The sequence below is a fragment of the Trachymyrmex cornetzi genome, unplaced genomic scaffold (assembly GCF_001594075.2).
Source record: "Trachymyrmex cornetzi isolate Tcor2-1 unplaced genomic scaffold, Tcor1.1 scaffold443, whole genome shotgun sequence".
NCBI lineage: Eukaryota > Metazoa > Arthropoda > Insecta > Hymenoptera > Formicidae > Trachymyrmex > Trachymyrmex cornetzi.
The window spans coordinates 418,075-445,768 of record NW_017299212.1 but is presented as its reverse complement, the minus strand read 5'-3'; the positions used below and the strand labels follow the sequence as shown (position 1 = coordinate 445,768).

Genomic DNA, 27,694 nt, shown 5'->3' with positions numbered 1-27,694 from the left:
AAAACGTTTCTCCCGTTGCTATAACGTCAAAGCTCATTAACGTACGTTCGTTTCTTCCTTAAACGTACGCAGTGTTTCGTAAAAGTAGATGGGTTAAAATGTATTGAAAGGATTCAAGTCTATAAAATATCAATATTTCATTTTAAAAGTTAGATAAAAAAATTTAGAATTTACAAATCTGTTTAAATATTACTTCGTTTGACTTTGTACGAATAAATGTTCCACGAAATCGACAAAAATTTATTTTAACGTATCTTAGGGCTAATATTGTTCCATCTTCAGATAAACTACGGTAATTTATCTATTGAATAAACAAAAGAGTAAAAGAATGAAAGAGTAAGAGAGTAAGGCAGTGAGCTGCAGTTTACCGAAAGGTGACACAACCCAGTCTTAATTTTCAATAAGAACTTATTTTATAATTCCTCTCTTTAATTATATCTTCCTCGTGAGAATGAAATGAATGAATAAGATAAAAAAACAAGAAAAAAAATGTAATTATTGTGAAGAAGAGATTTGTAATCGAAATAAATTTTGATTCTTTTTCAATCCATCTATTTTTATACGCTTATATATTTAATGATAACTTGTTTTTGAAATCATTTTAATTAAATTTTGGGGCAGTGTAAGTAAAATTTGGAGCAGTTTGATTTATTTTATAATACTTTTTAATATTTTTTAAAATAAGTTCGAAATATAAAAAATAAAAAGTAAAAAGTTTTTTTACTTTTTACTTTTTATTTAAAATATAAAAAATATAAAAAGTTAAAAAATAAAAATATAGCCATAACCAATATAGCCAATATATAAAAAATAAAAGTTAAAATATAAAAAATATAAAAAATATAAAAAGTTCGAAATATAAAAAATAAAAAGTAAAAAGTTTGAGAAATATTTCTTACTTCTTTTAAAAATCTATAAATTGGTTAATTGGAAGCTACAGTTCAATGATAATAAAATGTTTATTTAAAATTCTAATAATTAGAATTTTAATAGGATATAAATGAAGCCATTTGAAAGTAATATCAAACAAAAATTCGTAGGACGGTAGACAGGAGACGCAAACAATAGACAATCGCGCGACTAACTTTTTATCCTACCAATCACACTAAATCGTTGCGTTCGCAATCTATTTCCACCGACGTTGTTTGATTTACACGCCGAGGCGGGCGAAGTGCTATTTCGATTTTTCTCATACCTACGGGTACTCGTCAAAATCAATGTATCAAATATTTTCAACAACCAGAATTCCTCTTTTCACGGAACTTTGAAGAATGGAGATATTATTGGCTCTATCGATACCATTTTTGTCGATAAATACTAAAAATTAATATTGTGACTTTTGAGGTTCAATTATAAGATTTATTAACTAGATATATATAAAAAGCATGTATATAAAAAGCTTTGAAAATACACTCTATAAATTATTATTTAAAGAAAGGGTGAAAAAGGAATTAATATAATTTTTTTCCCATTGCAGAGGATGCTCTAAAACTTTCAGTTTTCTAAAATGGATTTTGAGTCGTCTTTTTCTCTGCACGAAAAATTAAATAAGAAATATTCACGGATATTGTAAGTATAAATTAATAAAAATTGCATAGGAACTCACTGTTTTCCGCGTCATTATGACGAACAACGGTGCTTTTTTTTTTACACGTAATTATTGCCAACTCTTCGATAACATTCATCGTATAACGAATTCTTAATCGGTCGATGGAACAGTGAACGCCTCTGCTCCGAGATCAAAATAGTGCGTTCGCCCCGCCTCAAATTTTACGGACGGCTGAAAAACAGTTCAATCCTTTCCCCGGCTCCAACCAACCACTATCACAAATCATTCGGTAAAGCGCATAATCTATATGTGTGTGTATATATATAATATATATATATATATATATACTCCGCGCGATTTCATTAATTACTTTCATCGTCGAACGAATCCTCTATTTATAACACTCGTAGTAAAGGTCTAACAATCTCTACTAGTGAAGGGCTGCGGTGCCTTCTTCGAAGAACTTCTCACTTAACACATGGATCGATGTGTACTTTTATTTTCTTTTTCTTTCCAAGAGGGAAGGGAAAACATTAAGAGACGTTTAGGTGCGAAATCGTGAATTATGATGCAGCTTGTTGGAATCATGTCGTTGGCGCATTCGAGGAAGGCGGCGTGTCGGTGCGCCAAATTGAGCTGCTCGAGTGGCTGATCGTAGTGATCTAAAAGAGGTACAAATCGTATATATAATTAAAGACTAGTTGTTTCCAGTTAGTTAAAATCAATTGTAATTTATTGTTTGCTGCATAGATGAATGATGCCAATTTTGAATTAACTGTCAAATGTTTCAATACAATACTCTTTCTCAAATTCTATAATTACCAAAATTATAATTTTACAAAGTTACGTAATTCTTATTTCACTTTTGCCATCGTTATTCCAAAGTGATTTTTTAAATTCTGCCAAAGAATGTACATACTAAGTACTGAAATATGTATATAGATTTACAATATTTAGTACTTAAATTATTTCTTCTGCAGTTATACATTGCAGGGTGTATTTGAAACGCCCAATAATCATATAATGCTATTCCTAATAAAAAACTGAGTGAAAAAGTCCTCTACCATTTTTCAATTTTCGCAATATTTTTTTTAGTCATCTAATGAGCAAAATGTTTAAAATCGACATATATAAGACAACTTTAAGATATCTTTAAGAGTTCTTTAAGAAACATTTTTAAAATATTTCACAAAGGACATTGAAAGATATTTTAAAATTGTCTTATACATCGATTTTATACATTTACTTAGCAATTTTTAGAAATTTATATCTCGTTAACTATAATATTATGAAAATTGCAAAATGGTAGAGGGCTTTTCAATTTAATTTTTTGTTAGAAATAGCACTGTATGATTAGTGGGCGCTATTTCAGATACATCCTGTATATAATTTTTTCTTCACCGTTTTAAAAACTCAATAAAATAATAAACTGTAGAGGCTCTAACAAAACGGTTCGTCATTTTTACAAGCCTATTACCTTATTGTCGTGTCCGATCAATGGTGTCTCCGCCGTAGTTTCGTCGCTGGAACGATTCATGTACGGATGTGGCGGTGGCACGTAAATCGGTTTAGAATGACTGGCGACTTGCGCGTAAATCGTCGGCTCCTGGATCGGCTGTCTGCGCGTCAAAGTCGACATAGGCAGCATCTGGGGCCGTTGGATGCTGGAGATTTGCACGGGCTGGTAGCAATTCGGAGGTATTCGTCGGTTTCCCCTTAGTGCTAATTCGACGTATGTTAACTCGGATCCCTGTTGAGAATAATATTATTCCCAGAATTTGAACAACATGATTTGGTTGATTAAGAATTCAGTTCAAATATTCAATATCGGATTACTTGCATTTTTAAAATAAAACCGATTAGTTTATTTATTATAGCGGAAGAAGTGAAATCATAATGTAACTTACTTAAATATAGGTTTTTTAAAATTAAAGTGCAAAGTATTATATTAAGCTGTATTTACTTTAAAATATAACTTTACTATGATCAATGTGTTTTTATAAGAAGATTACATACACATAATTAGAAATTAATTGTGACTTCAGACTTAGACATTAAATGTACTATTATCCTAGGTACATAATTACAAACTATACTTACGTTGTTTGTTGCTGCAAAGGTATTCACTTCCGGGCGTTGCTGCTGCAGTACATATCGCGGTGATGTACTTTTGCATAATTCCGCATATGAATTCTCTATAATACAATAAAGTACAGGGATTAGTTTATGCATATGTTACAACTGATTATAAATTAATATTGCAACTTCTTGTTATACTCGTACCTGATTATGAATTGACATTGCAATTTCTCTCTCTCTCTCTCTCTCTCTCTCTCTCTCTCTCTTTTGTTGCAACTGATTATGACTTGATATTGCAATTTTTTGTTTTAACTGATTATGAACTGACATTGCAATTTCTTATTTTAAAGAACTTTTACCCAAGAATTTTTACACACACACGCACACACAACTTAATTTCCATACATAAAATCAAAAGTTTTTTTTAGAAAGCATTTATTTATTATCTGCGTAAATATATATCGCTGAAAAATGAAAAAATTAAGACAGATATTTAATTTTAGTAAATTATAATTAGCATTAAATCAGTTTATCTTCAAAATATACGAAAAAAATATTTTGTGGAAATAATCTTCAATGACGATTGAATTTTGAAGTACCGATTAATTTTTTGTTTAAATATTTGAGTTATCAATAATTATGGAAGTATAAAATTAATTAAAGCAAAAAAGCTTATTTTGCTCCAAATACTTTTTATCAACTAAGCAAGAAAAGCACCACTTATGGTCAAAGTCAGATGTTGGAATAATACATCTATATGTACTTTAAATATGTTTTAGAAAGATTCAATATGGCTACCATATAGGGATAAATTAGTGTAAATCTGAATGGCATCCACGAAATTGCACTTTTAGTTTTCAATTTTTTCAGAAAAATAAAAGTCCAAATTTTAATATTAAACCTTTCTAAAGTTGTTGGAATTTGATTTATACGTTACGAATTTATGAAAATGGTCAAAAACACATTTTTGAAGGGTTTCAACTCCTTAATTCTTTCTTGGAATTTTACATGAGAGACAATTTTTGAGATCATATTCGTATTCAGCACATTTTATTTACTAAAGAACAATCTTTCATGATAAAAAAACAAAAAACTTGTTTACATAGTGTAATTTTTATCTTCACACAGTAGAATAATAATTTTTTAATAAAATAATCTAGTGTGCAAAAAATTCTAGAAAAAATATATATTATATTTTGATATATGAAGAATATCCAGCAAAATATTCAGTCTCTTATCTTATCTTACTTTCCAAGAAACCATATTTTTTGTAAAAGATGCTCTTTTTTCAACTTTATCTCTGTATAAATAATTAGAAAAAAACAATCAGATATAATGACCGTGGAAAATACGTAAAGTACATAATTATATATCAGAAAAATGTAAAATTATATAATTGATTTCATTAAAATATGTGAGCAGATCTTAAAAATGAAAAAAAAAGGTGGGAAGTATACTCTCTACTACTTCTCATAATTTAGCTAATTTCTAAGTAAGTACTTTAGCGATTAATAACGATGATAATGACTAATAACGAGAATGATTTATTTTATACTGGGTGCGTTTATCATGACCCAATCACTGGATAAACCAGATAGAGGAGCATGCCGCGAAGCGGAGTGACAGGTACTCTTGCCTACCGTTTGCATGTGGTATTATATCGGGATTCTTCTCGAAGCTCTCGATGCTATCGGTACTGAGGGGCAAGGTCGACGATTTGTCAAGCGGAGACGAGGCGCCGGTTCCCGACGCCGCCAGGTTCGCCATGCCGCCGTCGTCATGAGAGTCCTCCTGAGATCGAGGTCGATAGCGAAGCTTGACAGCCAGCACGATCACGAAGATTACCAGAAGCAATCCCGCTGTGGCTCCCACCACGGCACCCAATAGCGGACCCGATAGCGACAGCATAACTGGCGTGAGGGCTGCAAATTGTGTCCAATTGTTTCGGGGCGAATACGAAGAAAGGGGGAGGACAATAGCGGAGAGCGTTCAAATTTCGAAGGAAAGTAAAATAGCTGCAATAACGTGCTCCGTTAAATTTTACAATAATTAAAAATGTCTCTATTGTCATTCGACCAAGAAACGCAGGAAACATTATAATAATCAGTTCGTTAGATATATCTTTTTCCTTAAAATATGAATTTTCACAGAAAATATTTTATTTAAATTTAAATTAAATATTTAAGGGTTAAAGATATTTTTATATTTATACAGCCGAAGGCTGTAAGTGATCTGTCCATTCTTTAAATACAAGAAACAGCGTTGCCGTCTTATTGGATATCGAAAACAAAATCCTTATCTTGCATATTTTTAAGAGAAATGTGTTAACAAAAGATCGCGGATGAAAAATGCATGAATGCGATAAAAGGAACTGCTTTGCTACGTCGCGATTTCCTCGCGAATGTCGATTATGGATAAAGCATTTTCGATATGAAAGCGGCTTTACCGTCTCTTTTGTATGATATATAATCTTTATGGAGAAAGCTCCGAGTTTTTGTTTACAGTTCGAATACTTTTATCGTGACTGACCGAATGAAGACAATCGCGTTGCTAGATTTACAAAGAACCAAGTGCGTGTGTTTGATGTTTCCACAAAAAATTTGTCAAGTTTTTTCATGTAATTTTTTTCTTGCTGTCGATAATTATTAAAATAATTTTGCTCACGATAACTAATAACAACCGTTGATTTTTTGTACATTTTTTTTTATTACGTCCGCTAGGAAAAAATATATTGCTCATAAAAATACGAGCTCATAAAAAAAAAGAAGGGAAAAAATATGCGCGTCTCGCGTGTCAGAAATATTTATAAACAAGTGTCGTGCATAAATTTATATATGCAAATTATGACAGATTATGATGATCGCGTGAGGTAATGCATGCGTTAGTCACACTTTCTCACGATGTGAGGAGCGTTACTTGATAAAGAGGGAAGCTCGAGGATTACTTGAGGAAGACAACATTCTTTGATGAAGAAATGAGCGACGACAGGGTGAAATGCATCCATGTTTTCGATTCTGAGGATCTTACGGATACCCTATCTTTTTATCCGTGTGCGATTAAAGTCTGTGGAAGGTGTATCTCGCAACATAAATCTAACTTGGAAGCAGGAACACCATGCCGCAAGCATAGCATCCTAGAAGCATTCTGTACGCTTCTGATATGTTGAAAATACGCGCGATGGGTGTGTGTGTGTGTGTGTTTGTGTGTGTGTGCGTGCGTGCGTGTGTGCGCGCGAGTACGTGTAGCATGGACCGTAAAAAATGTGGTCGTAAAAAATGCGCACGTATAAGGTTTCTCTTAGCAGCGACGCGATCGTAAAGGTAGCTTCGCGTTGGAATCTACTTACGCGGTAGCATTCCTGGGGTTTATCACAACCTGATCGATTTACGGAATGCAATGAGAATTTATAACACCCTCCCCCTTTGTCCGTATCTTTGAAATAATCTAATTATATCGCGCTGGAGTTGTTGCTTCCTGGCTATTAATATTCGTCCGAGCATCGCTAAAAATCTGAATAATTCACTCGTATAAAAAAATAAAACGGCAAATTAAAATTCTCTGCATTCTACCCCGATTTCTATCCATAGTATAGCTTCTGTTAAATCTTCATTCTCCTGTTTGTAGGTATTTTAAGTTATTCTCGCTTGAAATGTGTGATTATTCGCGCAAAATTGAACTCGACAAAATTGAATTTGACAAAATTGAACTCGTTTCTGCAATTAATAGGTAGATTTTTTTAGCCTATAGAAATTCGATTCAAGTTAAAATAGCTTCGCAACTTTTCCAGTAAATGTTAAATCCGCGTACGCCATTTTCGTAACAGGCAAAGTCGAGGTTCATGGAAAAATAATCCCTCTCAAATACGCAGTCGTCGAGTGTTTGCGCACATCATAGATCATACAACCGCATTAGCAATGAATTTGGGATTCAAATGCACTCCATTCTGAACTCCTGTGGTATACTCAAGTTTGAGGCTAATCAAAACCCACTTATATTCGCGAACTCTGTTAAATGAATGCCTCTCCGCTGGCTCTCGTCCTTGTTCTGGCCTCGTTCCTTTCCACCTCCCTTCCTTTCCACACCCCTTCTTTCTAAGGTAATATTAAAGCCAAGGATGCATCAACATTCGCGGCCATCAAACTAAGCTAATGACGATTTGAATTCATACCTATGTACGTGCGCGGAAAATGTATTTTACCAGATTTGTGAATCTTTAGGTATACTTTTTTATTCGAAGGACAGATAATAGTGAGTGATCATAAACGAAAGTTTTTTGCAAACTTATGCATGTATTAAAATAATACAAGAGAAAATATTTCAATAACATTAAAAAAAACGCAAAAAAAATAGTAGACATGTGTGGCTAAGATTTTATTGTTTACGAAGAAACTGTTTCAATTTTTTTTAAATTAAACTTGAAGATCATCATCTTTGTAATATCGGACTCAATAAAAAATAACGTAAGAAATAATGAAAAAGGAAATAATAAAAAAAATTATTAATTTTTTTATAAATGAATCGCAAATATACTTTTTGATTTGCGTATTCATAATATCTTTCCATTTTGCACCAGGTTTCTCAATTTTCTCGAACATGCCTTGCGATATAACGTTCTGTACATACAATTAAACAAATTTGTAGAAAATAAATATAAATAAAGAAATCTGTATATAATATACAGAAAATATATGAGAATTTTCATAGTAATAAATAAGACGACAAATATAGCTGTTTTTGAACAGAGAGATTAATTTAAATTAGACCTTCCGGATTTATATTCTGGACTTGTCTTACGAAACGCCTCACGATACAATAGATGGATGTGAACAAATCTCTGGTGCATGACTCAAGTTCTTCGTGCAATAACGCCGCGTTCCGTTGTGCGCGTCACTTGTGCGTGCAGCTTCATTGTCTTCGAACTTAAGCCGCTTTCGGTGACCTTATCTATTAATTTACGAAAGATTAATTGAAAGCGCTGTTCCTGAAACTCCCTTGTGCTACACGGTGCTAACGTTGCTCGTAGAATCTACTTCATTCGGGAAGCTTAGAATTATTTGATCACATAGCAGCCTGTTGTTTAGCAACCATAGTGGAAATATTACAAATAAATACAACAATGACAATTAATTCACATAAATGTGCTTAAAATGATAATGAAGTTTAAATAGCAAAATGCCTCGATTTGCATTTTATAGAAATATTGTCGAGTTTAAATTTTATTAAATTAAATATATCAATGTATACTCGAGCGACCGACTGCACATTCAAGTTTTAGTTTCTAACATTTCCATTTAAGGACGTCAAGAACATTTCTCATGATACTTAAGGGATGTTATGTATATCATTGCGGACGATCAAGTTGGAAGATCAGGCTTTGGCCACAGAGCAATTTTGGATGAATGCTCCTCGACGGGATTTACACGTATAAGCGGTTGTCTTGGCGGTATCCCTTAGAAACAAGTTCTTCTGACTTTGCTCTCTCCATGCGCTGACTAACCGTTCGCGGGATACGCCAGGGTAAACCGATTTCCGCCAAGAACGCGGCGAAACCTTCGATTAGCATATCTGCTCCAGTTATCTTCATCGATATTGTTCATAATATCGCTATACATACCATAACTGGTAACAAAAGTGTAATGAAATAGCATAATCGCATTTAAAGATCGAGTACATACGTCACGTTACCGAATACGAAATACGTCATTTATTAGCGTAGCCGAGACAAACTGTTTACGTAAACGATTTGGGTGTCATCGCGAAAACTAACAAACGCGATAGAAGATAATGGATTACTACATTCATTTATGATAATGCTTGTCACTCTTGTCACGTAGAAGCACCGCTTAAACTTATAAAAATATTTCGCAGAGTAGAATACGAAATTATACCACCTAATAAATTTGAAAAATTTATTATAACTTGTATATGAATTTTATACTTACGTGGATTTAATAATATTAATGAATATTTCTCATTTAGTGCAGAGTTTCCATTTATGCACGATTATAAAATAAATATAAAATCGATAAAATATTTTTACACGAGAAGAAATATATTTAAAATACGGCCGATTTTAAGTTTTACTTGTATTTAAATAATTAATTAGTATTATTGTATATTTTGCTGTAGTACGCGCGTCTAGCAAAACTAGATTTTTTCATTTCATTTTTTATATCACGCATTAAATGTGATTAATATACAACGAGAAATGAAGAGAAAATGATCATGTATGCTTGTCAAAACGCGCATACAAATACATCAACACGCTTATTAAATAAAATTGAATTTGATACATAAATTATTTCTTTGATCTAAATATTGCAGCATAAGTATTTGTCGCATTTAAATATGACTGAAGAGTCGCCTCTTTGAACATTTTTAATTAAATGTACAACGGTGACATCGCTAACAAATTGTAACTTTTTTTTTCTACTTCGCTAAACCTTATATTAAAAAAAATAGAAAAAGTAATTAATTAACATGCAAAAGTATCAGCAGTGTTTTTTAAGTCATGTAACATAGATGTTTTCTTTTTGCATCTTAAGTGATGCATATATATATATACATAATAATACAGGAAAATTAATAAAATATACATTCACGAATACGTGCAAGAAAAATTTGCAAGCGAAAGTTTGAGTACAAGGAAACTCAAAAAATAAGTATTTAATATAAGCGATAACAAGACACATCTACTAGTTTAATCGAGAAAACAGGTAAAATTTTCTTACAACGAAGGTCACGTAGCGTAATGCGCTTTATTTATATTAACACGAATCTGGCGCATGCAAGATCTGACCGTATCGTACAAACAGTGTAACAGTATTTCGCAAGTCAATCGCGGGATTCCCTGGTGATTACCTTTAATTCGATAGTTCAAGCTCCTCGATGGACGTGAAAAAAAGAACTTGCGGTACGTGTGCAAAACAAATATGCAAATTTCGAGATACTTCGTGATGAATTTGCCGAAGTGTTGACCTGTTGGGTGGTTTCCACTGACTGAGCATTTTCATTGCGAACGAATCTCTGTGTAGAATGTTAGTTTGTTTCAGCACGTATTGCACGATTCGGATGAAACGTTTTTCTACGAAGCCTTTGTCACAATAGTTTCTACTGATCGTATGAAAATAATTAGGAACTAATATTGATTGATAAAAAGAAAGGATGTTAAAAAGGGACTGATTTTTGCCTAAAAAGGTGTAAGTAAAAGAATAGTTTTTTTTTATAGATTTTGATCTTCTGGATATAATAATTATTAAAAAATTCATAGCATTTGGAACATTTCGAAAATTGAGCACGCGAACATGGTTATTTATCCAATATTCTTGCTTAATTTTTGAGGTGTTTCCCCAAAAAGCACGAATTTTTTAATAACTTTATTATATCCAGAAAAAATCAAAATATATAAAAGACACTATTTCTTTTACTTACATTAAAAAAAAAGACTCTTTTTTTAACATTCTCTAAAAAAAAGTAAATTTTGTACCTAAAAAAGTGCAAATAAAAAAAAATAATGTTTATTTGCAGATTTTGATCCGATAAAGTTATTAAAAAGTTCGTCTGGGGAACACCTCGAAAATTAAACAAGAATATGAAATCTGGATAAATACACCGTGCTCAATTTTTCGAGGTATTTCCTATCCAAGTTTTTTTTATTGATATTATTATATTTTAGGAGGTCAAAATCTATAAAAAATAGTATTCCTTTTACTTACACCTTTTTGCGTTGACCCCTTTTTAATATCTTTTTTTATAATTTACTTAAAAAAAAAAAAGCAAAATCATAGAAAGATGAAAGCGATTTCGAGCTTCTTGCTCAAAACAAGAGCTCTGCAGAATATTATAAAAAAATGATTAATCCAATTAAGAGCATTAATAGCTGCGAGTTATTATTTTACAAATTTCATTCGAAAATACTACTTTTTAACTCCCCAAAACAATGCTATTCCCCTTCGGTTAAAACTGAGGGAATGGTAACGTGATAAAGTATATAAAGAGTTATCATTATTGTATATACAATACGAAATTACAAGAAGCACTTACAAACAAGTGGATGTGATAAAATAAACTGTAAATGGACTACTTGGGCTTTCAAGTAATTAGAAATAAAATATAAAAATTGCCGGCGATCTAATAATTGCTTATTCCTTTTCTTCGTTATATATATAATTCCTACATCTTATTGCATCACGATTTTCATATTTATGGCTTGTGATAGCCATAAGGGCCCAGTATAATTCAAAATAAGAATTCGGCAACGGCATTATTCAAATAATGTAAGATTAAATAGGTAGTATACTCAAGACACGGAGGAACATACCACTCATAAGTACGAGTCGTTTGTTCCAGAATCTCGCGATCGCGATGCGGCTCTTGTTCAAGACGTCACCGGTTGATAAAAGAATAATTTGAATTGTACAAAGTGGTAAAAAATAGACGCAATCGGTTTTCATAGCTCGCTCGATCACAACGACGATGTCGTTCATCGCTGCTTCGATGAGCTTTCGAATAAAAGCACCATCGTAGAGGTGATAGGCATAGGGCGTGGGGCGGAGGTACGGGCGGGTTGGTAGGACGATCCATTGTTTATCTGGGTCCTACCTGGGTAACGGTGGTGCTCCTTATTGGTATTACCCTCTTGAACAAAGTGCGTACTGAAGAGGACCGTAGCGTCGCTCATGGCCTGCTCCGTCATGATCCTAAGGGACAGCATGAGACCGGATTGGCTTCTGTCGACCGGCAGATCCGTCACCTCGAGCATGCTCGGCGTCAGACTCGTTGCAGACGCCAGCAGTCGCCTGGTGTCGGCGTCGAAGACCTGTAGTACGTAGATGGCCGTGTTCGTGTCGAAGTCGAGCTCGCTCTCGGCGCAGCTCACCCGTACGGTCGTCTGGCTCTCCTCTCGGATCGTACAATTCTCCGGCGAGGGTGGTTGCGCCAGCCTCTCACCTGCTACCGGAAGTGGCACAACACACCAGCCTCAGCCTTCGTCTAACTGACTTGAGAGCGCGCGGGATGGTTTCGGAGAGTAGGGAAGTCGAAGGTAGCTCCGACAGCAACGCCAAGCCGAGAGTAATTTTACGAGTAAGGAAAATATGTGACGCACGATGAACGAATAATGGGAAATTGCGATTGGATAATAGTGATGCCCGATAAACTTATTTTGGGCAATAAACTTTAGGATAATTGGCGAGCTCGTGTCATCTTGCAATTAAAAAAAGACTGATGAACAAACAGGAATGTTCTCATTTGTAGAGATTTGAAAATTGAAATATTGAAAATTAAAACTTACGATTTTGTGAGTTCTAATTTAAAAAAAAATTCACAACAAATGGAAATAAAGGCCCTAAATGGTCAAGCTGAATCTTTAGTGCATAAAAAAAATTCAATCGCAAGCGATAAATCTTTCTTTTTACAAATTTCACGAACTGTGATAAAAATAAGACTGAGAAGTAACGCATTACTTGTAATGCCGTTACAGTTATTACTGTCTTTTTTTTTTTAATGAATTAGTAAGGGTATTGTATTTTTTTTACTGGTAACAATGAGTTATATTTTTTGGGTAACGAATATAATCGTTACTTTTATCGTCACTTTTACACAATACGTTTGTGTATGGAACGTATAAGTGAGTTTTAAAAGGGAATGTTATATTTGGCCATATTGCAATTAACCGTAACCACTATAGATGTCGAATTCGTGTGGAACTGGTCAATTAGCGACACAGATAATTGGATGCTACTAAAAAAAGAAAACAAAATCAAAATTTGGTGAAAAAGTAACGGAAATTGTAAAGTTCGGTATTTTTGAATAACAATAATGCTAACGAGTTATTTTTTTCAATGAGTAACAAATAACGCGGTAACGAGTTACTTTTTGAAAGTAACTTTTTTCCAATCCTGGGTAAAAGAGACAAAACGCGTCAAGACTATCGATTATTTAAAGATCTTAAAAAAATTGAAAAACATGATGCTTTTATATAAAGTCGTACAGAACGGAGTATCTCTCAGCATGTACTCTCTCCTTTTTTACAAACGTTGTCATAAACAATTAGTTAATTTAGTCCATCGCATTTTGCACGATCATATATACTTCTTGAATATATTTTGTAATGAAAATGATTAAACTTTCTTGCAATAAATAAAATAATTTAAAAATAGATTCACTTTTTAAAAATATACAAAATTGACTATTAGAAATAATTGATATAACAACTGGACGGAAAATAACTGTGTTCGTTAATGTTTCTATCAGTTGGAATTGTCATAATATTTGTTCAAATATTTATTAATTTTTTTTTATAAACAAATCCTAAATTGGATTTATAATATTTTTTAGAAGACTGACCGCGAAAATAATTGGTATTTTTCGCTCATAATTTATGGCAATCCATCAAGGAATCGTCAAGACATATACCTGAATGAATGAAGCTTAATCAGTCGTAATATTGCTCGCTATAATGCGTCCTCGCGTTTCCATGAGCTTGATCTCTTCGAGAGAGCTCGATCATGCCGATGGATTTTCATGAAATGTGCCAATCGTTCGTCACGCTGTGCACCGACGTATTTTAATGCAAAACGTCAAAATGCAATCGATACCTGCCAGTCATCGAACGAGACGAACCGATCCGTACACGTATTTTTATCACTTTTATCGTCTCAAAAGCTGCCATTCGATGGCGTGCAGTTGTTTGATCCAGTTCTATGAAGCTTTTTACATTGCACGAGCAAAGTATATTTTTTCCGTATGTCCAAGCCGAATTTCAATGATGTAAGAAATGCATTTGCTTTTCATTTATATACAATTTTCAGTTATAACACGAGAAAAATTTCGGATTCGCGACAAACTTTTTCTTCATACGAGGTACGATTCGCGGAACAAAGTTTGAATATTTTAGAAATATACACACCTAAAGTAGAATCGAAAATGGAATCAAAATTGCGCGCGCAGCGCTTTCGAACTCGGACTTCTTTCTTCTTTTACAAGAGCAGCACGTATCGCCAAGTCTTGTTAGTTCAGGTGGCGCGGCGGGATCGGATATAAATCGGGCGAGAGTAGCGTAAAGAACGGCGATTTGTAACGAAGGAGGGCCAGCTGACGCAAAATACGAAAGCCTTTTATAGTCTGGTTTACCCCTATCTCGGATCCGCTGCAGCGCAGGCCGCAGTAGAGCGGATAAACGACGAAGCTGACGGGCTCTGTAGCCGCCGCCTATTAGCCGCGCATTATTAACGCGCGTAACACCGCTTAACGTCTGTCTACGTGCCACCCATGGGTTAATCGTGAGCAATTAGTTGGAAGAATGCGGCAGAGCGGCCCGGGGTCGCCGGTGCTTAAATTAGGCCGAGAAATTTGTTTAATGGGGTTACAGCGTGAAGCTACTACCGGAAAATACAGTTCCCGCGACGCGGATGAATTTAGAAGCACAAGCTAAAGCACCCCTACCTTAATAGCAAAATTCTTGTGCTTTCCTTTAAACATCATTCCGATTAGAGCAATGTAATCATGTAATTTGCATTTCAATTTTAGTTAAACTAAAACACTTAAAAAAAAAATAGTGAAGAATTGGATAAATTAAATCTTGGAAATATATGTGCTTGAGAAGAACTTATTTTTTATTAATTTATATCGGATTCGTGTAAAATAGATGTTTGTGCCGATAAATAATTATTAACGAGCTCTAATGAATAAAAAAATTTATAACAAATATTTTTCATCAAAAGAAAGAAAAGCAAATTAGATGCATTTATAATTTTTCAGCCTGTGTATAATATTGATGCGTGCAGTTGTTATTATCTTGTTTACTTCGCCTTTGAATTGACGATATTACTTAATATTTATAGTGACGGATAAATAAAAAAGTACGAAACGGTCATTGACGACGAGCGATCATGCGCTGGTGTCGATAAAACATCTAATTATGTACGTAATTTCGTAAATGTACGCCTGCTACGATCTCGATGCAGTTTTCTACACGTAACTCTAACACGCTTACAGTTTTACATGACATACGTGTGCTTTGATTGAAGTAAAGAGATAATACCGCCATAATGTCGAATAGACGCGAATTTCGGATGGATGGATCCAATATCATCGTAACTCGTAGGAAAATGTAGGTATGTTTTAGATGAGGACATGTTATACGGGAAAAAATTTTATATATATGTGATGCATGAATATTCTGCAAATGTATTATATTACCGAAAACTTGGTATTATTCGTCCCAGGAGAATATTCGTGTTTGGAAAGTTAATAAACGCCGTTTTCGAAATATTTTATAATCAGTTTGCGATGACGAACAAATGATAAAAATAATATTCCATCAAAGATACTATTAAGAGTATATTGAGTTGCACAAAATGACGAATCATTATATGATTTAAAAAGAATAGTGTTCTTTTCAAGCAGTTTCCGTTTACATTTGTTATGGCATTCTTTCTATTTTAAATATAACTTCGAAGTTTAACTGCAGTACTTATTCGATCATGGTATCTTAAATTCAAAGTCTTATTTAAATTTTCCTTCCTCTGAGAAAGATAATAAAAAGTCGCGTCAAAGCAGTTAAATACGTGCTTTCTTTGAAATGTGTATATATCTATCATATCTATGTGTATCAAATTATGTATGAGTAGTTTTGATCAAAACGCTTTGCTTGTTTTCAAATAGATCTTAGATGTAACAAGTCGTTCTATAGGAAGTTATAAGATATATATACCTTGGCAATAGAAGAAGATCAAATAAAATAGTTTGTTTTACAATTTAATTTACCGTTTTTGTGCTTTATTATTGTGTTGATTTACTGTTAAACATGCATTTGTCATCAGCATCAATGAATATTCAGTTTCTTTTATCAAATAACTTTGCTTAATTATTCTCTAATTAAATTATGAGTTACATTTCCGTCACGAAGGGAGAGAAATCGAATTCCATTATGAACTTATTACTGATTTAAACTTTTCCGCATATATCCTATAGTTGTTTGTCTAACTCCGAGCGGTAATGAGGAATATCTAGTGCAAACTGTCTGGATGATCTCCGCGCGAATCAACACAAATGCACAGTATATTATGGGCCGTGCGCGCTTAATATACTCGTGAACTTTCATGCGGCCACTCAAAAAGCCGCTGAAATCGAGTTACGATGTTATTGAACGAGAGAGGATCAACATGTTCACACGAGCTCTACGATGCAAGGCCGTGCAGCGTAGCGAACAGTGCTCAAAATATTAGATCGATTCATAAGCAATATCCGTTTGCGATGCTTCCTTTATATTCCACTTTCCGTTTATATATTCCCGCATACATTTACGACGCATTTGTTTTACGCTGCGATGGTAAATTATTACGGGCGGTATTGTTATGACATTGGAGCGAGATCGAAAGACTACGAGCGGTCTCGATAAATTATTTGTCGAGATTGAAAAAATCTTTTACCGAGAGGGGACAATGTAATTACAAAATTACGATAACAAATGAAATATTTATGCGATGTTTAAAATTCTTTGCTAATAAAAATTAAAATAAAACAAGTGAAGTTAAATATCTTGAAGATCCACAAAACAATGTATACATAAAATTTCTTAATAGTTGAGAAATATTTTTATATTACTAAACGATATGTAAAAATATGAATTTTTGAATTATTTATTACTGTTATCGTCTTAATTTATGATCATTAACATTATTACTACTGTTACTAGCATTATTATTATTATTATTATTGCAGCACAGAACTCTACCTGAAACATAAAGCTGCTTAAAACTCCGGAATATCCTTCCAGTCTCTACCTAACGATACCGCATCGTTTCGGAATGCTTCGCGTTGTTCGAAGCTTACTTATGAATCGTCTAGTAAGTACATCGAGGACGACTTAATCGCGGATCGATTTGCGATCGATCATTCTCTCAGTTCAGTTGTTCGCGGCTGGACGACTCACCTGTTCGCCTCTCAGGGAGATTCAGGGTGGTGGCGCGAAAATGCACGGTCTCGCTGCGACCTTTGGCGTTAGTGGAGTAAATGGAAACTTCGTAGTTGCTGCCGGGATCCAGATTGCTGACGGAGAAGACAGGCACCTTGCTCGTCTGGTTGAAGACAGTCGTAGGGCCGCCGCCCTTGCCGGACCCGGTTTCACGGTCCACTTGCATGGTGAACTTTTGCGGTAGGCCGCCGTCAAAGCCTTCTATACATTCCACGTAGATCGAGTCGGTGGTTTGATTTAACAAGGAGCAGTTGTGCGGTGTGTCCGGGCGGCCTGTTGGATTCGCGCGCGATCAGCGTCAATATCGACCACGATTCTGCGTGTCGATTAACGGGCTAATTAGCGAATATGAATGAATGCTTAATTGGCGAATTTGGAAGGTATCCTATGATACCACAGAGAATATCTGGCCGAGACGGAATTGATTCCGCAAACGAACATGATGGTGGAAACCGTTTGTGGTAGAAACTGTTAATTAAATTAAACACGTAATTGTATCTGGTTTATAAAGACATAATTTATTTAAATTGAAATTGTTTAATTGAGAGACAGTGTTTCTCTCTACTGTTAAATTATTTATATATGATTGTATATTTGTAGAAAAATTTGACAAAATTGATTTTATGTGAATGCAAATGCCTGAAAGAATAATACTATATTTATATCCACTTATTACTGTCCAGTCTTTTATCTATATATGCAAGGTTATTACATTTAAAGGTTATCACTGTTAAAAGCTCTTCACAAACTAAAATAAGTATTTTAAATGAAAATAAAGCCTTCATTTTAGAGGAAAAAAACTGCTGACGGGGCAACTGTCTCATGCGCGCTTCTAGATTTGATCGCCTCTCATCGGCCGATACGAGTTTAGTTTGAATTTTCGTTTTTGTTCGAGCAACTATGATACTCAAATTGACATGTCCCTTTTACGCAACGTTCACTTTAATGACGATTTTTATTGCACGTTCCAGTAGTTTAGTACCAAGCGACGTACTAAAATGCGTTTGTCACGTATTGATACGTCCTGGTCCTCTACGACCTACCCCGATCTTTATGGACCTTTAAGAATATCTCCTACTGTGGAAAACGGATTCTTCCGCCATATGTGTAAAAATACTTGCGTCCTTTAACCCATTTGCACGCGAATCTTTATGCTTTCCGCGGCGATAAAAATGTTGCAATATATTTCTTTTCAATTCGTTTTACGCGAACATATTTCGAACACGAAGACAATTTTTATGGTAAACTGTATTACATTGAATTGATTTTAAGAATGTAACACGAATTCACGACAATCCGAGGTACATAATTTAAATCAATCGTAAAAATCGCGCGAACGTTTATAGAAAATATTGATACGAAAGAATGTTGCAATAAGAGATGCAATAACTTGCTACTTTTCCAGTATTTCATAAATGTATCTGAAGACAGTTTCTGTTGAATGCAAAGTTACACTGGTACATTAAAGGTATAATAATACCGATATAAATAGCGATTGTAAAGAGTTAGTTAAAATAAATCATGGTATATTAATATAATATCCAGTATTAATATATCGTTGATAGAAAAATAGGATAATTAACGTTTTTTAAATCATAAAAAAAATTGAATCTTAAGTGATCTAAAGCGTTTTTATGATCGATTTCCTTCCACTATCTCAAAAATGCTAATTTTTTACTTACGTCATTTTTCTATCAAACGCAGCAATATAGTATTATAATAAAGAAAATATGTAAATACATTTATTTATAAAACATCGTAACTCCTGTAGTCATGATAGCAAATAGATGTAAAATAATAATAATAATATGCAAATGTAAACGTACCGTTTTAACCTATTTACAGCTCTGAATTTACTCGAATATTTTTCTTTATTTTAAATATTATTAGTTTTGTATCTTTACAGTAACAATTTCTGACCCATTCTTGAATATTTCAAAGTACAAAAAAAGTACAAGAAAAGTACTACAAGCAAAAAAATTCAAAGAGTACGTTGATTTATTGAAGTTACATTGAGTTCACCTTCCGGTTTATCGAAATGCCGATAATTCGATGAAGACGCAGTGAATTGCAGAACGCGTTGTGTATTTATAATTCACCGGATGTCGGATGGTAGTGTTTCGACGACAAGAAGAGTAAATGCATCGAATCTATCGAACGCGCTTTTCAAGAGTTTCAGAATGGCACAACATTCGTCTACTAAAATCGATTGCTGTACTCTAAAAAGTTGTGTCGCAGCTGCGATGTCATCGAAAGATTTATCTGTCTTCGTTCCATTTGATTTATTCACCTGGTGATGACAATGTTAATATCAGCGATTGCAGAGTCATATACAAGGAATATCAAACGTCACATCATTTATGTATGTATATGTAATTTGTGTAATTTACATGTTTGTATTTAAATTCAATCGTTCAATTCAAAAAATTTAAATGCAACACGCGATTACAAGTCAAGTCAGAAAATACATTGCGTTTATTGCATCATTTAATTAAGTCATTTTAAATTTGCATGTAGTACATTTTTGCAGAATTATTAATTACATTGTAATTGGTTGAAAATGCATTACGTAGCAATTATAATAGAAAATGCAGTGGCACATTTCATTACGGTATATCCAAGCGTGAAAAAGGCAGTTGTATTTTAATAACTTTTATTTTCGATATTAGCACAAGGATATATAATCTGTTTATTAGAATATGCGATAAATGAGTCTAAAAGAGATCGTTGCGTAAATATTTTTTAGTAAATCAATGATAGAGCGAAGAGAGGAATGCGCGCCTTGCAAGGATAGTATGAGAGATGTATGTGGGTTAGATCCGAAGCAATTTTTCAGAAGCTCTGCAGTGAGGTCGAGCACTTACCAGCTGGCACGATATGGTAGACGCACGGCTCAAGCTGAGTACCCTGGTCATTGCTGCCCCAGCAAAGGAGAGTGCCATAGTCCAGCTCGGTCATTGGTGTGTAGGAGGCTGTCGAGCGTGTACGGTCGCTCGTGACGTGCGCCTGAGGTATGTCCACCGCCTCCATTGTATTATTGAATTTCCAGGTGAACGATACTTCCGGCGGGTTCGCCTCCAGCTCACAGGGGATCCTCGCGGTCTCCTGTCGCGCCACGCCGAATACCTTCGTCTGACCGTGCTGGCATACCGGCACGACTAGAAATGTAAATGTTGGTTCGTGCGATGAGAATATAAGCTTTGCATCGCGCAAGTTTATCTTGTGAGAAAGCATCAACGCGATGATAAATATTATTCGATAGTGAAAACACAATATCTATTTCATGATGTATGTGCCGTGCGCTTCAATTACTGAATTTTTTATAATTTGTGGAACACGTAGATAAAAAGGACACATGATCTTTATAACGATCCTTGCTATTGTTTTCGATCGTGAAATTACGATCGTGAAAGATAAAAATGACGAATTTTACACTGTCAATAATAAAAGAGTTACTTAATATTGAAAATTACTTAAGATGAATTAAATGTCAAGAAACGATATACTCAACACAGTTCTGTCCTTAGTTTATTTTAAAAGAATCTAATATACAGTCACAGTAAAAGCCTAAAATTTAGCATAAATTATACACTTAACTAACCAACGTATGCATTTACATAAAATTTTAGCAAAAATATTCATCAAATATAAAAATGTCTATTATTTCTAGTAAATGTACACGGAGAGAATTTTTCTTATAGAATTTACTTTGAAAATATGGTGGTCCTGGATCAACATTATTTTGAAGAATTTTATGTATCTAAATTTCTCTCATTCATTAATAAAACTATAATAAAATATAAAATAACGTTAATTTTACTAAAGTGCATGTAAAAATCTTTAAAATATTGTATTGTACAACTACCATATTTTCAGGGTGAATTAAAAAAAAAATTCTCTCCGTGTATTTTCATTTAATAGACAACGCATACATTTACTACAACACATTAATGAAAGCGTAATATTGCGAGTCGTCTGTCACAGTAGGTATACATTTTAATAAATGCATACAATGATTAGTACACGTGTGTTACTAGTAGTACTAGACATGTTTAGTACACACTAGTCATATATTATTAGTACATGTGTATGTACAAGTGTGTACATTAGCACACTGATCGACACTTTGACCGTGATATATATATATATATATATATATATATATATATATATATATACACATATATACACTGCTAGCTATTAAAATCGTAACATTAAGAAAGATATGAGATACCAAAGTAATATTTTATGATACATGGGGTATAGAGGGCATTTAGAAATGCAGCTTAATATTTTTATTAAAAGCTTATTTTCGTATTCTACTATGACTTATCCTACATTTCGATTCAATATAAGATGTTTTATCCAATATTGTAATTTTAATGATCAATAGCATATGTGTATATATGATACACGCATCCACACACACGCATACATATGTATAGATAATATTCGAGGATTAATTATTTAATTAATTAACTTTAAAGTTAAACAAGATATAGTCGACGCCTGCTTCACGATGAGTATCTTTCATCTAATACTGGAAATATCTAGTAACATGATTAGATCTTTTCATCGGGGTTTGTATTGAGGAATGATCGACACGTAAATTCTAGTATACGTTGAAGGCTAATACGATTATTAAGCACTACCCGTAATTAAGCATTAATGATGGAATTCATGTCCCTGCACCATTCCCGAGTTTCGTGTCAACCTCAGTCGACACGGTATCTGATATCGCCGTAATATACATAATACGCAATATACATGTATATATCCTATAATCTACATATGGCAATAGTGTGCCATTAGTAGAGCATGTCTTCATTGTTCAGACAGGGATGTATTCGCGTATGTTTTTGAACAACGTTTTTTCTTATTATATCCTCTGTCGCAAAACTGTTATTAACATCTTTCACAATTCATGGCAACTGAAAGTACATTGTTGCCGACTCGGTAAGAAAATAAACCTTTGGCTGTGCATGCGGTTCTTTACATCGCGGAAAAAAAAGTGGGAAAGCATTCTCAAGTACTTTGCAAACTATTCGTGAAGCGGTTCCAAATGAAGAAACTGCATAAGTATGTTTAACATATTCTTACATTTCACCATATACTATAAACTTTCTCTATAATATGAAAATAATGACAATAAAATTTACATCTTCCATCGAATTGAACTTCATATTTAGATTACATATTAGAAATAGAAAAAAGATATGACAAACTATATAATCCTATGCGAAAGGTATACTGTGTACATTTTCTGGAACTATTTGACAAATGAATTGTTTTGATAGATCGATTATTTTGGCAAGTGATCGATTATATCTTTAAGGAAATTGTATTTTATAGAATTTGTTCGAAAAATATGCATTTTTCTGTATAAACTAAGATAATGATTAAAATAACAATTAAAATAAAAAAGAAATATATTTAAATTTTATCAGTACATATATTATATTTTTTCGATTTGATTTTTAAAGCGAGAAAATTTACGTATAAAATAAAAATATTCCATAAGAAATTCATGGCCCATGATTTTTATTATAAAATTAATACATTTTTAGATTAATTATTACGTATCTGAATGCGTTCATCAAGCTGGAGCATACGATCGATCGTTAGTATCTGCAATTGACATTCATTTCTATGAACGAAAGAAGATATTCGGTGTAAGCTGACAAAGGTTCCCTCGCGACCTCGACTCACAAGACGGAAGTCTAGTCCCTCTCGTCTGGAAATTCAATAATACTTTGGACGTGGAAGTGGAGAGCCGTAGAGCATGCGGGATATCCGGCACACATATAGAGAGACTAGACCCTTCATTGATTAGATCAGTCATAAAATTCCGGACGGTATCCGGTGCCTGAGTATTGCATCCCCTTTGTACTTTGCACAGTTGTCGAAAGAAGTCCGATCTTGGGGATGCCTGGAATACTCCGGGTAGTGTCCTGTCCATACGTCCCATAGGGTTATACGAAATGAAAGACGAACCTTTGTCTTCTTACGGCGATTGTCGAAAAATATCTTAAGGATGTCATAAAGTTGCAATAAAGGTCATCAATTGGAGCCTTACGCGATTATGTTATACATATAGAAAGGCGGATTCGCGTTTCATGACAAACGCAATTTCATATTTTTGCATGTACGCAGATATCGTACAATGCACTCGCAATATAATAAGCAATAGTAAGTTTTATAAATGACTGATCGAAGTACATATACCAATCATTTATCGTAACGTCTCTCACTTGGGATTCTTTCATCGATTCACGGAATTGTTAAGAAGAGCACTTTGTGTATACATTGCATTATTGCAATACTCGAAAATACGCATAAACTTGTGAGAATAAATTAATATAAAAGTTTGTCGTGAAAAATTTCAAATGTTCAGGAACGTGCGCCGCGCGGAGAACTTATAGAATACATCGGCGAAATGAACATACACTCAGAGAAAGGTTTCTTCGATTTAAAGAAATGTTTCATTGCTATACGATTAAAGAAAAATTTCTTTGATTTGAACGTTATTTCTTTAAATCAAATAAGTTTGATTTCAAAAAATAATGTTTAAATCAAAGAAATGACGTTCAAATCAAAGAAATTTTTTCTTTAATCGTATAGCAAAGAAACATTTCTTTAAATCGAAGAGATCTTTCTCTGGGTGTGATATAACATTGCGAATGCAAAATACAAAATTTTTATATCGAGATTACCGATGGTGGTTAAATTCGATGTGCACACATTGTGTCACTCCAGTCAATACCAACTAACAGTGTAACGTAACTGTTAGTTATATTACTTTAATTTCTTAAAAATATAATTGTTATGTACACAACATGTGTTATATTATAGTTATAATATATTGTTGAGTATAGAAAATTATAACTATAATAATTTTTTCGTATCGAAAACTTTAAACGCGTTTCTCTCGAAACCACGCTTTTCAAGTTTGTGTAACGTTTCAGAAAAAAAGTATGTGACCGATTCACTTTTTCCAAAGCTTTTTAGTTAGCTAATAACCTATTGTCCTCGATAAACTTTTTTAAACATTTTTAAAAAATGTAACTAAACAATTGTTTTTTCATAAAGAAGTCAAAAATTTTTCGTAAAAATTGTAATTTTTGTTTTAAACTCATACAATTTCTTTAATTCTGCACTTTTTCTTAGTTTTCTTAGTTCATTTAGGATAAAATTTCATAAAAATTAATAAAATATTTGGTTTTTTATTTCTCTCTCTCAGAATTAGATCCGCTAGACGTTACACAAAATAACAACTCCGACTGCGCGGCGGTATAAACATATTAAAATATAACAATGTAAAATAACGTTTTTTTAAATAAAAAAAATATTTTTGTATTGTCTATAGATATCATAAAACAACCCTAAAATTTGGTATTAATTCGCTTAATGATTGCCGAGATAAAAATTCGCGAAAATCGTCGTTTTTTCGGCATCCTAAATGAGGCTCCCCCCTTAAACTTTCATGCTAAGAGGAGACTTATTCAAAATAATTTCATCATCTTACAGTCAATTTCTTTCTGCTTCTTGTTAAAGACGAGCGTCGAGTACATCGCGATATCGCGGAAACACAGGATATCGATGGTGGAGGCACTGACAATAACCAATTAATGCCGGTCATTAAGCATCAGTGACAGATCGCTCACGCCAAGCGTTCGTGCCAGCTATCGAAATGATATCTGCGCCGTGTATGCATAATTCAACGAGCCGCAATATCGGCTTCATCGTGAAAAATGCACGTCGATCTGTCGCGCGTGGATCGCATGGACATACGCGTAGAAGTGTGGTGGTGGGAGGTTTGCTTTTTGTTCTATTCGGAAATTCGGCCGGTCCATCTCGATTATCTATGATAACAAATTATTAACGTGGAGGCATAACGTATCCTAAATATTTCAGGAAATCTATAGAAATGATTTAAAATTAGAAGAATCTATACGTTAGGTATATATGTATAAAACAGTTTATATGTTATACATAAAAACTAATACAAAATTAAAAGTTACTTTTAAGTAAGTAAGAGAAGCACCAATTACGATCAAAGTTGGATGTTGGAATAATACATTTATGTGTATTTTAAATAAATTTATCTCAGATAATATAGAGAACTGCTTAGATAAAAAAGTCCAAAATCGATTAAGATGTCTCTTAAAAAATTTTAGACGCTTATAAGACGTCTTAAAAAAATTTCTTTAAGATATTTTTAGGTGTCTTTAAGATGTCTTACATCTCGGTTTTGCACATGCGTGTTGTCTGAGTTGTTGCGAAAAATATTACCTTAGCCGAGATTGAGAACCCGGATCTCCCAAATTCCGTGCGGGCGTCTTCCCAATTAACTATTTCTGATAATTTAACTCATTTCATCCTCGATTACAATTTACGTTAGAAATAGGGGGAAAAAGGTTGAATTTTTTGGACATCACCATCATTAAGAATAACCAATCTTTAGAATTTGACTGGTATCATAAGCCAACATATTCGGGGAGATATTTGAATTTTTTCTCTGAACATCCCTTGTCGCAGAAAAAGGGAACTGTTATGGGAATGGTTGATAGAGCTTTTCTATTATCAGTACCTAAATACCACAAAAAGAATTTGTTATTTGTGATAGAGACACTTTTGAATAATGACTATCCGGTGGATTTTATTTTTAATGTAATAAATGAACGTCTCAAATCTTTATTACATGGAAAAACGTTGAGGCAAAACATTGAAAATGATAACGACACAGATGTAATAAACAATATGTGGTTTGCGTTCCCTTATGTAACTAATGTTTCGGATAAATTTAGAGACATTACTAAGGATTATAAAGTCAATCTTGCTTATTTTAGTCTCAATAAGCTTAGCAGTTTTATAAAAACACATAAAGATCCGATACCAAATATGTCTAAAAAGAACGCAGTATATAAGATCAAGTGTAATGAATGTGATGCTTCATACGTTGGTCAGACTAAACGTACAGTAAAGACGAGAATTAGTGAGCACCGTAATGATATTCGGAAAAATATTAATAATCATTCGGTAATTACAGAACATAGACTTAATTATAATCACGATTTCGACTGGGACAATGTAGAGATTATGGACAATGAAAGATTTTTATTTAAACGACGAATATCAGAAATGGTGCACATACAATTGCAAAAAAATGGTTTAAACTTACAGTCTGACACAGAATTTCTACACCATGCGTATATTTCGATTCTGAATAATTTGTAATGATTGCCGTTCGAAGTTTTATCTTTATTACTATATAGTTCATGTTATCATTGCTCGGTAAGATAGTCTCTTTGTATCTTTTAATTGTTGTCTTTACCGTCTGTCACACATCATAAATGTTATTTACTGATCTATATAAATGTACAATTCGAGCGAGTTTATTGTTTGGAAGATTCATGCGAGTGCTCGTTGCTATATGAGTCGACAATAATGTACCACGTACTCAAAATTGACTGGTTAATTAGATCTGAATTTTGAAATTTATTGTATTTGACTGCGGTGTTTTTTATAATTTTAAGTTACGGATATGTTATACATTATACATAAATATTGCTGATTGTTCTTGGCCTTACGGAATTACATCCTCGAACGTTGCCAATGTATTTTCCAATCTTTTGTCACGTATTGTTGATGGAAGGAGTGACCACTCTCGTGGAGCCAAGTAATAGTTAGTAATCAATATTAATTTTAAGTCTAAGATGCACTGATGATGGCTCGAATGGATGCCGAAACGTATGGATGTTAATAATTAATAAACTTATTCATCGCAAAACGTACAGCGATTATACTCTCATTAGCCCTTGCTTATGGTTTATTTGACAATTTCGAGAGTTTTATTATATTTATTTTATTTCTGATAATTTTTTTCTTTTTGCGTGATATAGTATCCTTTTCGTAAATATAATGTTTATATATCAAACTAATAATTTTTAATATATAATCTTATCTTTTTCATAATTTTTTTTTCTTATAATAAAAAATTCCAATACATAAGTATTATACAGCAGTGGTCGCAAGGATTTGCACATTTCGGACCGATTCCAGCGCGCGACGCCTACCACCGCACGGCC

General features: G+C 33.4%; 1 protein-coding gene across 1 annotated transcript in view; it reads right to left on the bottom strand.

Moving 5' to 3' along the window:
- Window positions 1-1,618: 1,618 nt before the first annotated feature.
- The window catches only part of LOC108764664 (uncharacterized), an 82,861-nt gene continuing 56,785 nt past the window's right edge, over window positions 1,619-27,694 (bottom strand). Inside the window, exons 9-15 of the mRNA XM_018513003.1 lie at window positions 20,471-20,764; window positions 17,565-17,879; window positions 12,230-12,580; window positions 5,269-5,550; window positions 3,650-3,744; window positions 3,027-3,299; window positions 1,619-2,211 (exon numbers count right to left, since the gene is read on the bottom strand). Of these exons, the coding sequence (XP_018368505.1) occupies window positions 2,134-2,211; window positions 3,027-3,299; window positions 3,650-3,744; window positions 5,269-5,550; window positions 12,230-12,580; window positions 17,565-17,879; window positions 20,471-20,764 (1,688 nt within the window). The 3' untranslated portion in view covers window positions 1,619-2,133. The remainder of the gene's footprint in view (window positions 2,212-3,026; window positions 3,300-3,649; window positions 3,745-5,268; window positions 5,551-12,229; window positions 12,581-17,564; window positions 17,880-20,470; window positions 20,765-27,694) is intronic.